The sequence below is a fragment of the Sinocyclocheilus anshuiensis genome, unplaced genomic scaffold (assembly GCF_001515605.1).
Source record: "Sinocyclocheilus anshuiensis isolate Anshui unplaced genomic scaffold, SAMN03320099.WGS_v1.1 scaffold447, whole genome shotgun sequence".
Taxonomy (NCBI): Eukaryota; Metazoa; Chordata; class Actinopteri; order Cypriniformes; family Cyprinidae; genus Sinocyclocheilus; species Sinocyclocheilus anshuiensis.
Window position 1 is genome coordinate 2087538 of NW_015552615.1, and position 14966 is coordinate 2102503.

Genomic DNA, 14966 nt, shown 5'->3' on the forward strand with positions numbered 1-14966 from the left:
TGGAACAGCAAAGCAGGGGTCTGTCTGGGGGTCTGGACACGAATTCTCTTTACCTGCGATAAGCAGACTATTAGTCCTTGTCCACCTGGTATTATTCAGCGTAAACCTGTATTATCCATGGAATTAAACTTAAAGCAGCCTCCCGGATCTACAGCAGTACTAACCACTGTAAGCATTCGTGGTACTAGTGTTTTTCAACCAGGGAGGGTTTAGGTGCCTGATCTACATTGTCACAGGGGTCCACCCACAGTTTGTGTTCCTTTGCCCTCCCCTTGCCAAGAAACTCCATGGGTTTTTTGAAAAGACTCTTTCCTTCCCCTCCCTCCCTCCCTGCCTGTCTGTCTGTCTGTTTGACTCACTACCGCGCAGGCTCACTACAGACGCCCTGGTTCTCTGCAGTGCATAAGCTTGCAGCCTAAAACAACTGATCACAAATCAATCAACAGCGTACATTAAAATGTGCATAATACAGCTCGAAATAACATCAACTGAAACAATGGGGTTAGACTCTTAAAGGAGGGTTGTTTAAATGATTCAATACAATAGCTATTAAAATAAAAATTGTAACAATAAAGTAATTATTAAGATTATTAAAGTTAATTTTAGAACAATGTTGAAATGGTTCTTTGTGCCAGGGTTTAAGGTCTTTACTCTAACAAAATAAAAATAAAACAAAAATGTAATTCAAATAATAAAATACAATTTTAATGTCAATTTCAAAGTATTAAAGTTTAATTTAAATAAGATTGTATGAGTTCATTAAGTTTATTTTATTATTAGATTATTAAAGTTTAATTTAGAACTTTATTTTATTTCTTTGCCTTAGGGTTTATATTCTTTACTGTATACTAAAAAATAAAATGTTAAAATAAATTTTAAATTAAAAAATAAAATAGAAACTGAAATAAGAAAATAGTAATGTAATTTAAATAATAAAATAAACTTTAAATTTATTAAAGTTCAATTTAAATGTAGATTATTAAAGTTCAATTTAGAACAGTATGCTGAAAAAATCATTTGTGTTAGGGTTTAAGGTCTTTACGCTTTATTAAATAATTTAATTTTATAATAAAATTAAATTAAAAAGTAATAATTTAATTTGAATAATAAAATAAACTTTAAATGTAATTAAATTATTACAATTTAACTTACAATAATAATAGTTTAAGGTCTTTATTACAGCACTAACATTTCTGTTTATGGAATCTACAAAATACAGTTGTGCAGTGAACACCAAAAAGGATTCTGAATTGGTTCTGATACAATTTGGAACCATCTTTCCTTATTTAAATTCACACCATTAAAAATATACTAACATCAAATGTGTTTGTACATAAGTATATTACAATGTAAGTGCTCCAGAATAATATCTGCTCAGCCCACATCACCATATCTAAAGTGAAACACACAAAACATTTGAAACTCAAACACACACACATTCTGCTTTATCTTAAGTTACTCACTCCTTTGTCTCCTGTTGTGGTTCTAGTTCTCCCAGTCTTTCTTGTCATCTCACACTAGCTGACACAGCGATGGGTCCTAGATCCAAGACCTGGCCTTATTATTACTGACAGGCTGGCTAATCAGGTTACTGAGACTCTCACACGGGATGGTGGGCCTGGTTTCTCATTTTATGTGATGCAAGTAGTGGGGTCATCCTCTGAGAAATTTTGATCTGAAATAACAGCACTGTGTTACAATTATGCAGCTAAGAAATCCAATGCACATTATACATATTAAGAAACAATGGGGTTAGACTCTTAAAGCAGGGTCCCTTAAATAACTACATACAATAAATGATTAAATAAATGAAAATTATTTTAATTATAAAATAATTGAAGCAATTAAGTAATTGAAAATATTTTTATTAATATAACTAAAACAACATAATTTAATATAAAATAATTAAAACAATTAAATAATTTAAAATAACGCTATTTACAATAACTGAATTATGTGCACTGGGTATTTACTGGATAGTACTTTAGAAACAATGGGTTAAAGGGGGATTCCTTAAATAAATGCAATAATTAATTGATTGATTTATTTATTTTAATAATAACAATGTAAAAAAAATATTTAATTTGATTACAAATACTATTTTAAAACATTTTATTTACAATAACTGAAATAAAAATCCAATGTGCATTGGATTTCTTACCTGCCTAACTGGAAAACAGTGCTGTTATTTTAGTTTATACATAAATATACACTCAGTTAAAGAATAAGGGTGCGTAAATCATTACTATGGTATTGCGACAGTACTTTAGTAAGAGTACACAACTTCATTAGTTATTCATTAGTAATTTAGCGTTTACTGAGCACCTGCCATGGCAATACAATGGCTTGCTGGACATATTCTTGACATACCATGTGAATACAAAAGTAAATTAACTAGGTAATCGTTTAAAGGGGTCATATGATGCGATTTCAGTTTTTCCTTTTTCTTTGAAGTGTTACAAGCTCTTGGTGCATAAAGAAGATCTGTAAAGTTGCAAAGACTAAAGTCTCAAATCCAAAGAGATATTCTTTATAAAAGTTAAGAGTCAGCCACGCCTACCTAAAACGCCTCGTTCTAACACGCCCCCACATATCTACGTCACGATGTGGGAAGATCTGCATAGACGATTCAAACGCGAGTTTTGGGCAGTGTAGAGTAGCGGTTGTTATTTGTCATTTCTCCGATCACAAATGCAGACATGGTTTAATGTTTACACGGCGCGATGCAACGCAAAGCGTTAAAACACACTATAAATCATTATAATCTGTAATTATGTCCCCACTGCATGCAACGAATGCCTCGTTTATAATGGGTTTTAATGTTTTTGTCTCGTCGCTCCGGCCGGACACGACATCAACAGTATGGTGAGGGGCGTAACATTTCCGTCAAACGCTTGAGGTATTCGGCCAATCACAACGCACTGGATAGCTGGCCAATCACAGCACACCTCGCTTTTTCAGACGATGAGCTTTGTAAAAATCGACGCGTTTCAGAAAGGCGGGGCATAGAGGAGAAACAATAATGTACAGTATGTGGAAAATAATGTGTTTTTTGAACCTTAAACCGCATAAACACATTTCATTACACCAAATACACAAAATAATGTTCTTTTTAGCAACATCATATGACCCCTTTAACATCGTTGTATAGCCTATATGTCAAAGTTCCATGGTGTTACCTTACATGCAACTATGGCACTACAGTATGGAAGGCCTTACTACAGTAACATAGGGCCTAGGGTTTGTATGAATGCTCTAGATTACGACACGCCACAGACACAACAGTTGAATAGCAACAGCTGACGTTCCTCCGCACCATAGTTACGTAGCACGTGATGTCACGCCCCGCCCGCAGCCATGCGTACTGAGCTTGTTATCGGGTCGCTTGTTATGACTGGAGAAGGCCTCGGACTCAATTAAAACTTATCCCCGGGACAGCCGCATGCTCATGGAGGGCATGGACATAGACCTGGATCCGGAGCTCATGCAAAAATTCAGCTGCATGGGCACCACGGATAAAGATGTCCTCATCTCGGAGTTCCAGAGGCTGCTGGGCTTTCAGCTCAACCCGGCGGGCTGCGCCTTCTTCCTGGACATGACCAACTGGTGAGTCCGGGGACTCAGCCGCGGCCTACTGCTGAACTAAACATAAAGAGTTCTCCACTACGATTTCTTGCTTTAAAATATCTTGCATGCCAAAAATACCATCGCTAGGACAGCTATCATGAGCCCAGTGGAGTTTAAATGGATCTCAAGCGAAAAACACAACAAGCTAATGGCTAATTGACTGTTTACAAAGACAGCAAATGTAACGTTTCGGCTCATATGAACTATATAAGTAATATGTTAGACATTTAGCTTCTTAAAAATTCATTTTTCTCAAACATGTTCTTAAATAATTTGGTTTGTTTTATTTATGTCAGTTGTCAAACATGTAGCTTGTTTGTGCTAGTGACTCGCTACAGTAGTGGTTGTGTTTCAAAACCTTTTAAGTTCCCTATCTAAGCAGTATATTGGGGCTTTTCTGACCTGAAATGCTGCTGACTATGATAGTGCATTCAAAATGCTGTTCAGGTAGGGGCTCGCTATGTTTTGAGACAGACATTGTCCAGTGTTGTTCAGTCACGACTCTTCTAAAAAAAATGATGCTTGACGACAGTAATATATTAGTTTTTATTGGTAATAAGCAGCATAATTTAGTGTTTATAAGTTGTGTGTGTGTGTGTGTGTGTGTGTGTGTGTGTGTGTGTGTATGTGTGTGTATGTGTGTGTGTTGTGTGTGTAAATTTGGTGTTTGTTGACATGGAAGGACTGTTACAAAGTTTTCTTCAGAGTTACGTAATGCACGAGTGTACTTTCGTCTGAGGTCTTACACACAGGCCAACACAAGTTTGTCCCTCCTTTCGTTTGTTTTGAACATGACTTTACCAGTACTTTACTACTTTACTTTACCAGTCAGTTTATTTGCTAATAGTTGTTAAAATTGTTTCTATTGTATGTATGTGTGTGTGTGTAAAAAATAACGTGATTAAAATATTGTAACGTAGTTAACGCACTGGCCCCGGCCCCAGGCCTGTACGTCATCTTACATTTCATACAGTTGACTGTTGACAAACATGATGCAGTGCAACAACTCCATAAATGCAGTTATGCCCTAAAATTAAAGATATTGGGACAAAAAATGCCCCTGTATGAGTTTTTGTCTCTTATTTATATCAGCGAGAGCAATATCACATGAGTGATTTTTTCCTGAATATCACGAGTTTAAATTGGATTTTATACAACAGTTCAGTAAATAAGAAGTTGATATTGTGTTATATTTCAATGTTTTTTGTGTTCAATTTTGCAGAGAATATATTACCTTTAAAGCCACAGCAGAACTGTTGCGTCTCCGAGCAACACAGCGGTGTTTAGTTTCTGAATGAATACGCGTTTTGAACGAATCGTGTGAATCAATGATTCAAAGGCCCATTCATAAAGAGAGTCCTTTACTGAATTCCTGAATGAATCCGCCGTTTGAACGAATCGAATTAAGACATTTACCGCCACCTGTTGGCAGATTTATTTTCTTATTTAGAGTATTATTTAATTTAAAATAATAATATTGTTTATTTATGGACTTGATACCAGGCATTTCTAGGTTATATATGTCAATAAAGGGGGTATATTAGTGGCTTCATGATGCATTGTTGTGCTTTTAAGTTAGTCAGCATTAGTCTGTGGTTTTGGGATTGACACAAGCTGTATGTCATGCTTTTGCCAAGTTTTTAGTTCAGCTTTAAAATAAACCTTCCATTATGAATCTTGTTGGCTCTGTGACGAATTGCTTATGTTCCTCTCTTGTAAGTCACTGGATAAAGTTTGCTAAATGCATAAATGTAAGTTGCATGTTTGTTGGCGTCAGCTTCATAATATCCATATATTGGCTGATTAATCTGCTTTTCATACATTTTATTTGTACATGTTGTTTTGCTCTCCGCAACTACATTGTCATTGAATCTCCAATTTTGATCTGTCTGTATTCGTGTCTTATCAGGAACCTACAAGCAGCTATTGGTGCGTATTATGACTTTGAGAGTCCAAATATCAACACGCCGTCAATGTCTTTTGTGGAAGATGTGACGATTGGAGAGGGGGAGTCCGTTCCTCCAGACACACAGTTCACAAAGACATGGAGGATACAGAACACAGGTGAGTGTTTTCTTGCTCTGGTTGTAGATATGAAGAGGCTCAACACCTGTGTTTTATGCTCTAACATAGGGCTGCACGATTATGACAAAAAATCATAATTGTCGATTATTCCCTTGAAATTGTAATTGCGATTATTAATTACGATTATCACAATTTACATTGAATGATGTTTATACCATTGTTTGATGCAACTGCATGCCGTATTTTTATATGAAAATAAACAAGCTGAAAAAACTCTAACTGAAAAACCTTTAGTGCTTTTCTATAGTATTAAGCCTCAAATGTCAAATATACATCGGATTGGTTTCTTCTTTAAATTATAAAAAAAATAAATAAATGAATGGTATTATAATGTTATACTAAAACTAAAACAATGGAAAAACCCTTAAGATAACATGTAGAAAGAAAAAAACATATCTTAAGCGTGCAGAATAACATAAGTGGACTTTGAACGATTAATTGCCGCTTGGAACGATTACGTAATTGTGGCATCCATAATTGTAATTGCGATTAGAAATTCGATTAATTGTGCAGCTCTACTCTAACAGATTGTAATTCAAAACACATTTTACAATAAAGACTAATTTATTATGGAATCTTTTGGGGATGACTTAAATGCCTGTCTTATTCTTTATGTATTCAGTAGTCATTTTGAGCAGTAATAATTCTTGTTCATGTTTGCTAATTTAATAGTTTTTCTTCCACTTTCTGCATTATGGACCATTATTTCCTAAAATTAACTGATATCAGAATATCAATAATAGTTTTGCTTCTTTTAAGGATTGATGATCTAGCCACCTCACGTTAAATCCTGTTTTGTCAAACTTCAATGTTGTTCCTGTCTTCTCTGCAGGTACAGAGTCGTGGCCCCCAGGTGTGTGTCTGAAGTATGTTGGCGGGGATCAGTTTGGTCATGTGAACATGGTAATGGTGCGTTCTCTGGACCCACAGGATATCTCAGACGTGAGCGTGCAGATGCGCAGTCCGGCCATTCCTGGCATGTACCAGGGCCAGTGGAGAATGTGCACTGCCACCGGACTCTTCTACGGAGGTGAGACGCAAACAATGGACATTTTTCACATTTCTGGGTTTCTCGGCAGCGGAAGTCGTTAACTTGTTGGGTTAACTTGAAGAGCAGTGAATGGGAGAGTACCACAAATATATTTTAAGCATTCCCATTTGTGCAAATAGCAAAAGAAAAACTCCACGATAGTGTTTTCATGACTTTCAATAAAAGAAAAAAATGGAGAGAGACTGATATCGGCAGTCAGAAGAGAGAACGATGTCAAATTTACCGTCCCTCCCATAGACGTTGAACTAACCCTTTAACTAGTTTTTTTTTGTAATTTGATGCAAAGGTAATATAATATAAAGAATAGTGTTATAAATGTACATACATTTAAAAAAAAATAAAAAATACAAATATGAAAAACTTTCAAGAATTTACGATGCTGATGACCGTTAAATGTGTCATCACAGTCTTGTGAAAAGGGTCCATAAATCAAAAGTCAAAGTTTTCAAGATATTAGGCTAAGAATCAACCATTTAAAAGGAATACAATTATTAGGAAAATTAGCTGAATATTTACTCCTCTTCAGGCCATCCAAGATAAAATCATTAAACCAGTGAGACTAAGCTGTAGTCACATACAATAGTTTTTGATGTTATTGCTTATTTCAGTGAATATTATTAACTCAGGAATGTTCATTGTGCATTATATTTTCATGTATCAAAATAGTTAAAGGAATAGTTCATCCAAAAATGAAAATTTGCTGACTATTTACTCACGCTCGGGCCATCCAAGATGTAGATGAGTTTGTTTCTTCTTCAGAACAAATTCTGATGGCACCCATTCACTGCAGAGAATCCATTGGTGAGCAAGTGATGTAATGCTAAATTTCTCCAAATCTGTTCTGATGAACAAACAAACTCATCTACATGTTGAATGGCTTGAGGGTGAGTAAATATTCGGCAAATACGTTTGGGTGAACTATTCTTTCAAAAAAAGAATAATATCCAAACATTATGCAAGAACAAATGTTTTAAAGTGATAGTTTGCCCAAAAATGAGAACACTGTGGTCATTTACTTTTCTGTGGTGATATGCAGTTTAACTTAAGTTCTCCTCAAGTTGATTTAACCCCGTATAATTTTCTTTCTGCATACTGAATTCTAAAAATATTACAGTTAATATGATAGTATGCCATTCAGAGCATTAGAGCACAAGTTCTGAGTACTACAACCAACTTTGGTGACTTGAAGGACATGTGGCTCACCTCATTCCCCTTGTTGTGCAGATGTGATCTGGGTGATCTTGAGTGTGGAAGAAGGAGGCCTGCTGGGCGTCACACAGCAGTTATCCTCCTTCGAGACAGAGTTCAACACGCAGCCACACCGCAGTCTGGAGGGAGATTTCAACCCTTTCGCCTCACCACAGAAGAACAAGCAGGACACCAATGAGGATAATCTAAAAGACCCCGGGGGCCACTGGGAGGCCCCTCTGGACTCCATTCAGCAAGATCAAAATGGACTCAATCACAGCTCTGTAAATATTACACCAAATGGTCTCCAAAACAACTTATCAGTAGTGACTTACAGCCAGGTATGTATGCCATTTGGAGTATTTCATTGATTTGAATGAAGATTAGCATGATAATGCAGTGTGAGTATGGATGGGTGATAGAGAGCGAATAGTTTTTCAACTAATTCATTGAAACTGTTATGAAGTTTTAATGGCATTTTTTCTACTTTTGCTTAATCAGGGGCACTATTAATAATCGCATGTTATTGTAATGTTGCAGGGCTCCAGACAAAAAAATAGAGTAAGGAGCCATTGGCTCCTATAAGAAAAAAACTTAGGCGCCAAATTATTTTTTTAGGTGCCACAGAATAAACGTGTTTTATTTATTTTATTATTTTATTTTTTACATTTTAACATTTCAGTCATACTGTCATGTGTTTATGTGTCATCTTTTCTTGACTTTATCAGCATTTTAATCCATCTTGTAGATGACCTTTAGTTCACGCATTAACAGAACACAGCATAGACTAAGATATTAATAAGAAGCCATTTTAGTAATGATTATAAACGAGAATTGTTAACGATATTGCCAATATCCACACAGCTGACAGCTTTACCTGTTGTAGTTTGTTCAAGTTGTGCACCAAATAGGCGCTGCTTTTCTGCACTTTCACTTCACACGTCTCTGTCATTTCGATCTCTCGCGCTGCACAACTGAGCTGCGTTTAGCAGGTGTGCGACAATGCTGCACTAAAACTTTGATGCGCATCGTCTCAGTTTAATACGTGAACATAACAAAAGATGTGATCGCAAAACAATCAGGAAAAATTTTTAAGTTATAACATGTAAATATATATATAGTCGCTCGCCAGTGGCGACCTCAGCAAAAACTTCACTCGCAAATTAATATTTTTGGTTGCAAATGCGACCGTTTTAGTCGCAGTCTGTCTCTCTAAATGCTCTCCTACTCGAGTCCCAAGAAGGAGAGACTTTTAAATACCATTCAGAAGTTTGGGGTCAGTACTAATCTTTTTTTTTTTTAAAGAAATAAATAATTTAATCCAGTGAGGCATTAAATTGACCAAAATTGACAGTAAAGACATTTCAAATGTTGGAAAAGATATCTATATCAAATAAATGCTGTTTTGAACTTTCTATTCACCAACAAATCCTGAAAAAAAGTATCACAGTTTCCACAAAGATTTGAAGCAACACAATTGCTTTTGACATTGATAATAATAAATGTTTCTTGGTCAGCAACTCAGCATATTAGAATGATTTCTGAAGGATCATGTGACACTGAAGACTGGAGTAATGATGCTGAAAATGTAGCTTTGCATCGCAGGAATAAATTACATTTTACAATATATTCAAATAGAAAATGCTTATTTTAAATTGTAATAATTTTTCACAAAAACACTGTTTTTACTATATTGTTTATCAAATAATAACAGCCTTGGTTAATGGTTAGTATAAAATACTTCTTTAAAAAAAAAAAAAAAATTCTTACTGACTCCTAACGTTTTAATGGCAGTATATATCTGTAACAAAATCGTCAGATATATTTAGAATTTTCAGTATCACCCAGCTGTATAGGCGTAAGTTGTATGTTAGAATAATGAACGATTATACGAGTCCAGTTCTGTGATCCTAATACAAATGTTCATGATTGAGTGGCTTTTTCCAAAGTTAAGTGAAAAGGTCAAGCCAAGATGGGTTCAGAAAACCAAGATAAAACACTCAGCAGGTCTTTTCAACACCCTCTCAAAATCTTCCTTTCATGCCAAAAGTCTACACTGGAAACTTCTCAATGTGCTGACCGCCGTATGATCTGTTTGCACAGAAGGTCGTGTAACAACAATGCGTCACCTTTTTGTTCCCTGCCCTGTTTTGTGACATCTCACCAAAGAAAAGCACATTGTGATGATTCACCGTGTTTGGTTACACCTTTCCTCATTCCGCACATGTGTGATACAGCTGGAAATGGGAGATACAGCTAAAACGGTTTCAGCCTTTTGATGATTCAATAAATATATTGATTCTGAACATATCTGCTCTAAAACGTCTTATGAGTGATTTTAATTTATTTGGACATTTTTGATTCAACAGCAATTCTTTAAGCATATGCAGCATGTTTAATGTAATAACTTGATTTTACTGTTTTTGTTTTCTTTTATATGCTCCAATATAACAGTACATGGTAATAAATAGCAATATTAATTGTATTATATGGATTAAGTGGTGAATTCCACAGCATTTTTTAATGATTATGCAAAAACAATTCTTAAGAATTGATTGATTGAAATAGTTCCCAAACCCAACCAACAGCATTTTCTCGTACGTTTTCCCTGGAATACTGGAAAAACCTGTATTGAATTTCCATACAGATACCCGAAAAGGGCTGATTAGCTCTCTGCTGACATTATTGCTGACTCGTGACTTGTGTAGTTGATTTAGTATGGAAGAAAAATAATGCCATACGTCTTTGAAACAAAAAAGCATGTTGAATAGCACTAACTGAAAAAATAATGCATTGCATTAAGAGTGCTTGCATTTTATTGCCTTGTATTTCCAGGGCTTGCATTTTTAGGTCCTGAAATTTAGCATAGTTGTTTATGTAAGCTGTGAATATTTAGATTCAAAATATTTCATTCATTAAAAATTCAATAATTCATATTCACCTTCCAGAATTCACGTCCAAAATATTCAATCTGTTTAAAAATGTGATGTATAATATTCAACAGGCAAATTTCGGTCCATTTTATTTCACTTTACAAATTTGCTTCCACAAATTCAGTGGCTAAAATTTGGCAGAAAATTTGTTATTGCACATCCGGGAGCTGCAGGAATAGCAGTAGAGCACCGTTGCATGATCTGCAGCTGCTGTCAGTCGCTCACCAGCAGGTGGCGCAAGCGGCTGTTGATGAAGACCAAAGCAACAGGTGGCTTAAGTCATTCATTCACAAAAACTGATCTGCAGAAATGGAACAAGTGCTAAGTAGTTTTGATTATCGGGGCCGGTATAAACGTGGAAAAGCTGATTGTGTGTATATTCAATATCTTCGCTGTTTCCTGTAGACTACATGTAAGCAGCTTTCTCTACCACAAAGGAGATTATAATGCTATTTTACCCAATGCTGAAGTACAGAACTAACATTACATCTGAGGAAGACATATATTGCTTTCGGTTGCTTAGTTTCTGTAACTTTGTATCATGGCTTGTGTGATGCTGTGCTGTAATACTGGGGTTCCCCTCATACGTCACACTCCAGAATTCCCCAATGACGCGTAACTCGTAATTAGCGCTATGATGTGAGGAGCAGGTGTGGGCTTTAGACATGTCAGAGTCTTTATACCAAAGATATTGTTTTCAGACACACCTAAAGGTCTTCAAACAACAAAATGACCTTTTCAACCCATTTGTGCAGCTTACCTTGGAATAAAACCATTAAAGCAGTGAGACTAAGCAATAGACACATATAATATTTTGTGATGTTATTGCTTATTTCAATGAATATGATAACTCAGAAATGTCATTACGTATTATATTTTTCATGCATCAAAATAGTTAAAGGAATAGTTTCATCAAAAAATAAAAATTTGTTGAACATGTACTCGCCCTCAGGCCATCCAAGATATAGATGAGTTTATTCATCAGAACAGGTTTGAAGAAATGTAGCATTACATGACTTGGTCACCAAAGGATCCTCTGCAGTGAATGGGTGCCATCAGAATGAGAGTCCAAACAGCTGATAAAAACATCACAATAATCCACACCACTCCAGTACATCAATTAATGTCTTGTGAAGCAAAAAGCTGTTTTTAAGAAACAAAACCATCATTAAGCTGTTTTAACTTTAAAACATTGCTTCTGGCCAATCCATAACAACACTTCCTCCATTCACTGCAGAGGATCCACTGGTGAGCAAGTGAGGTAATGCTAAATTTCTCTGAATCCATTCCGATAAATCAAAAAAAAAAAAAAAAACTCATCTGCATCTTGGCTATTTGGGATGTTTTCTGATTTACCAAAACACCCTTTAAACTATTTCATAAATTGATATTGAGATGTATATCTAGGCTGAAAAATTAGGCATTTTATCTCCCAGCCCCATGTAGAAATTTGTCATTCTGAATTTGGCCTTGATGTGTACATGTTAAAGTCAGGGTTTACAACTGTGAATGTCAATCTAGAGGCTGTTTAATAGGCCCTTAAGGGGCTTAAACTTTGCCTCTCAGCCACAAGATGGAGTTCCATACAAGTATGTGAGCTGATGAAGAAACGTTATTAACCAGTTAAAGAAGTCACTGTTGAAATCCCAGATTACTAACAGTAAACCCGTTGTATACATACACTATATTGCCAAAAGTATTGGGACACCCCCTTCTAATGAACAGGTTTGACTACTTTAGTAATTTCCATAAGTACAAATCTTAATGTTTAAGCATATAATGATATTCTAGGGAATTGTGTGCTTCTAATTTCATAGCAACAGTTTGGACAGGACACTTTTCTATTCTAACATGACAATGTCTCTGTGTATAAGGCAAGGTTCAAAAAGAAATGATTGATTCAGTCAGTGTGGAAGAACTTGACTAGTCTGTAGAAAGCAAAGTCCTAATCCCAGCTAAACACCTCTGGTGTGACTGTGACTTTAAATGCAGACCTTGAGCCAAATCACCAAACACCAATGACTTGTACATATGGATACAGTCATTTTATAGATACCTCCAAAACTGTTGCAACGGAGATAAAAAATACCATTTTTAAATACATGGATTGTTTCCATCTTTGTTGCCACAGTTTTGGAAGTGCCTTTTTCTGTTCAAAAGAAGGGGGTGTCCCAATATATTTGTCCATATAGTGTATGTACAAGTCATTGGTGTTTGGTGATGAGTTTTTGGCTCAAGGTCTGTATTTAAAGTCAAACCAGAGGTGTTCAGCTGGGATTAGGTGTCAGGACTTGGCTTTCTACAGACTAGTCAAGTTCTTCCACACTGACCGAATCAATCATTTCTCTTTGAACCTTGCCTTATACACAGAGGCATTGTCATGTTAGAGTAGAAAAGGTCTTGTCCAAAAATGAGAAGCACACAATTCCCTAGAATATCACTATATGCTTAAACATTAAGATTTGTACTCATGGAAATTACTAAAGTAGTCAAACCTGTTCATTAGAAGGGGGTGTCCAATACTTTTGGCAATATAGTGTATATTCCCAGTGTAACAAAGTTCGAGACTGTTTGCTTAAACAGCCACCTGCAGGTCAAATATCCGTGTAAAATTGGGTGTTGATATTGTTGTTACTCATTCATTGCTCATCATATTTGAACTAACTCTCAGTATTAATCTATGTGGCAATGATAATAGTAATCACATAGACTTTCACTGAAGGAGGGACTTAAGCCAGAGATTTGGGGCTTTTTTTATTAAGAATGCAAGCAATCACAAATGGTTTGAACTTTTTTTTTTTTTTTTTTCAGAAAATGTATTTACAAATGGTCTCCTAGAAAGCTATTATTATCAGAACACGTTTTTTCAGAAAATGTATTTACAAATGGTCTTTAACATTAGTGTTTTATCTTATTGTTTCTGCTTCTTCCCAGGGCATTAATGGACCCTTCCCGTTCGGACAGTCTTAAGATACAGAAACCACCCGGTAGCTCATCAGAGCTGCTGCTTTTGCCCTTTTCCAGGGTTCAGTGAGAGGAGGAAGAGATTTACTCTAAAGACTTGGTGACCCTTCCTCTCCCCCGACGCACCAGAACATCACATAAATGTGTGGACAAATCTGTTTGGCTCCAAATCAATATTGAACCAACACCTGAGTTACGCATGTGTGAATGCTAGATTTAGATGAGTGCTAGAAATTCTAAAGAGATATAATGAAAAATACACCGTTTTTTGATCTGTCTGGTCACATTACAGCAGTAAATTCAGATGTGTGAGTGAGTGCACGAATGCACAAGAGAAAGAGAGGCAGGACGGGTGGATGAATGAATGATGAGTGAATCTTACTAGAATGTGTCGGAGTCATGTTTCACAGTAAAATCAATAGAAAAGCATAAAAGTGTTATATTTTGCGTACAGAAAATAAAACATGTTTTTACAACTTTTAAGATATATTTTGGCTCATGACAATTAAGTGCATTATCCCCCCAAATTTTCATTACTCTAATAAAACATGGCATTTTATTTTTACTTTTTTTTTTTTTGTTATTCCAATTGTTCTCACATTTAATTGAAATATTTAAATTTTAAAATTGCACTAATTTTTTATAAGCCTAATTTAAATGCAACCAATTAACATATGGCAAAAATATTTTACAATTTAAATATATATTTTTGCATTACATCAAATGATTCATTGGCATGAAAATAATGTCACAACGAAGGAAATCTTATTAGTCCTAAAAACAGGCTTAATTTTCTTTAAGCAAAGTATGATTTTTAATTTCTTCCTTTTGATTTTGCGGTGAAATATGACCAGGGTTTGTTTTTGACAAGTTTTGCGGTAGTCACCTCAATATGTGTGCAAGTGTTTCAGCCATGCACAAAAGCCATCAACAAAGAATTAATGCCTGTCAAGTAGTTTTATCATTTTTCATCAATGTTCTCTGACTTTTTCTTTACAAACTGAAGAGTTTTGAGAAAAAAGGTCAATGTGCCTACTTGGAGGTTAAATTGTGTAATTGCTTTCATATGGTCCTTTGCCAGCCACAAACTGTTCTCTGGATTCAGTTAAAAAAACAAC

General features: G+C 35.4%; 1 protein-coding gene across 1 annotated transcript; it reads left to right on the forward strand.

Moving 5' to 3' along the window:
• Positions 1-3302: 3302 nt before the first annotated feature.
• Positions 3303-14105, forward strand: ilrun (inflammation and lipid regulator with UBA-like and NBR1-like domains). The gene is made up of 5 exons (XM_016457341.1): positions 3303-3606; positions 5537-5691; positions 6545-6742; positions 7988-8292; positions 13819-14105. The coding sequence occupies exons 1-5, from the start codon at positions 3443-3445 to the stop codon at positions 13852-13854; spliced, it is 858 nt and encodes a 285-aa protein (XP_016312827.1). The 5' UTR covers positions 3303-3442; the 3' UTR covers positions 13855-14105.
• Positions 14106-14966: the final 861 nt, after the last annotated feature.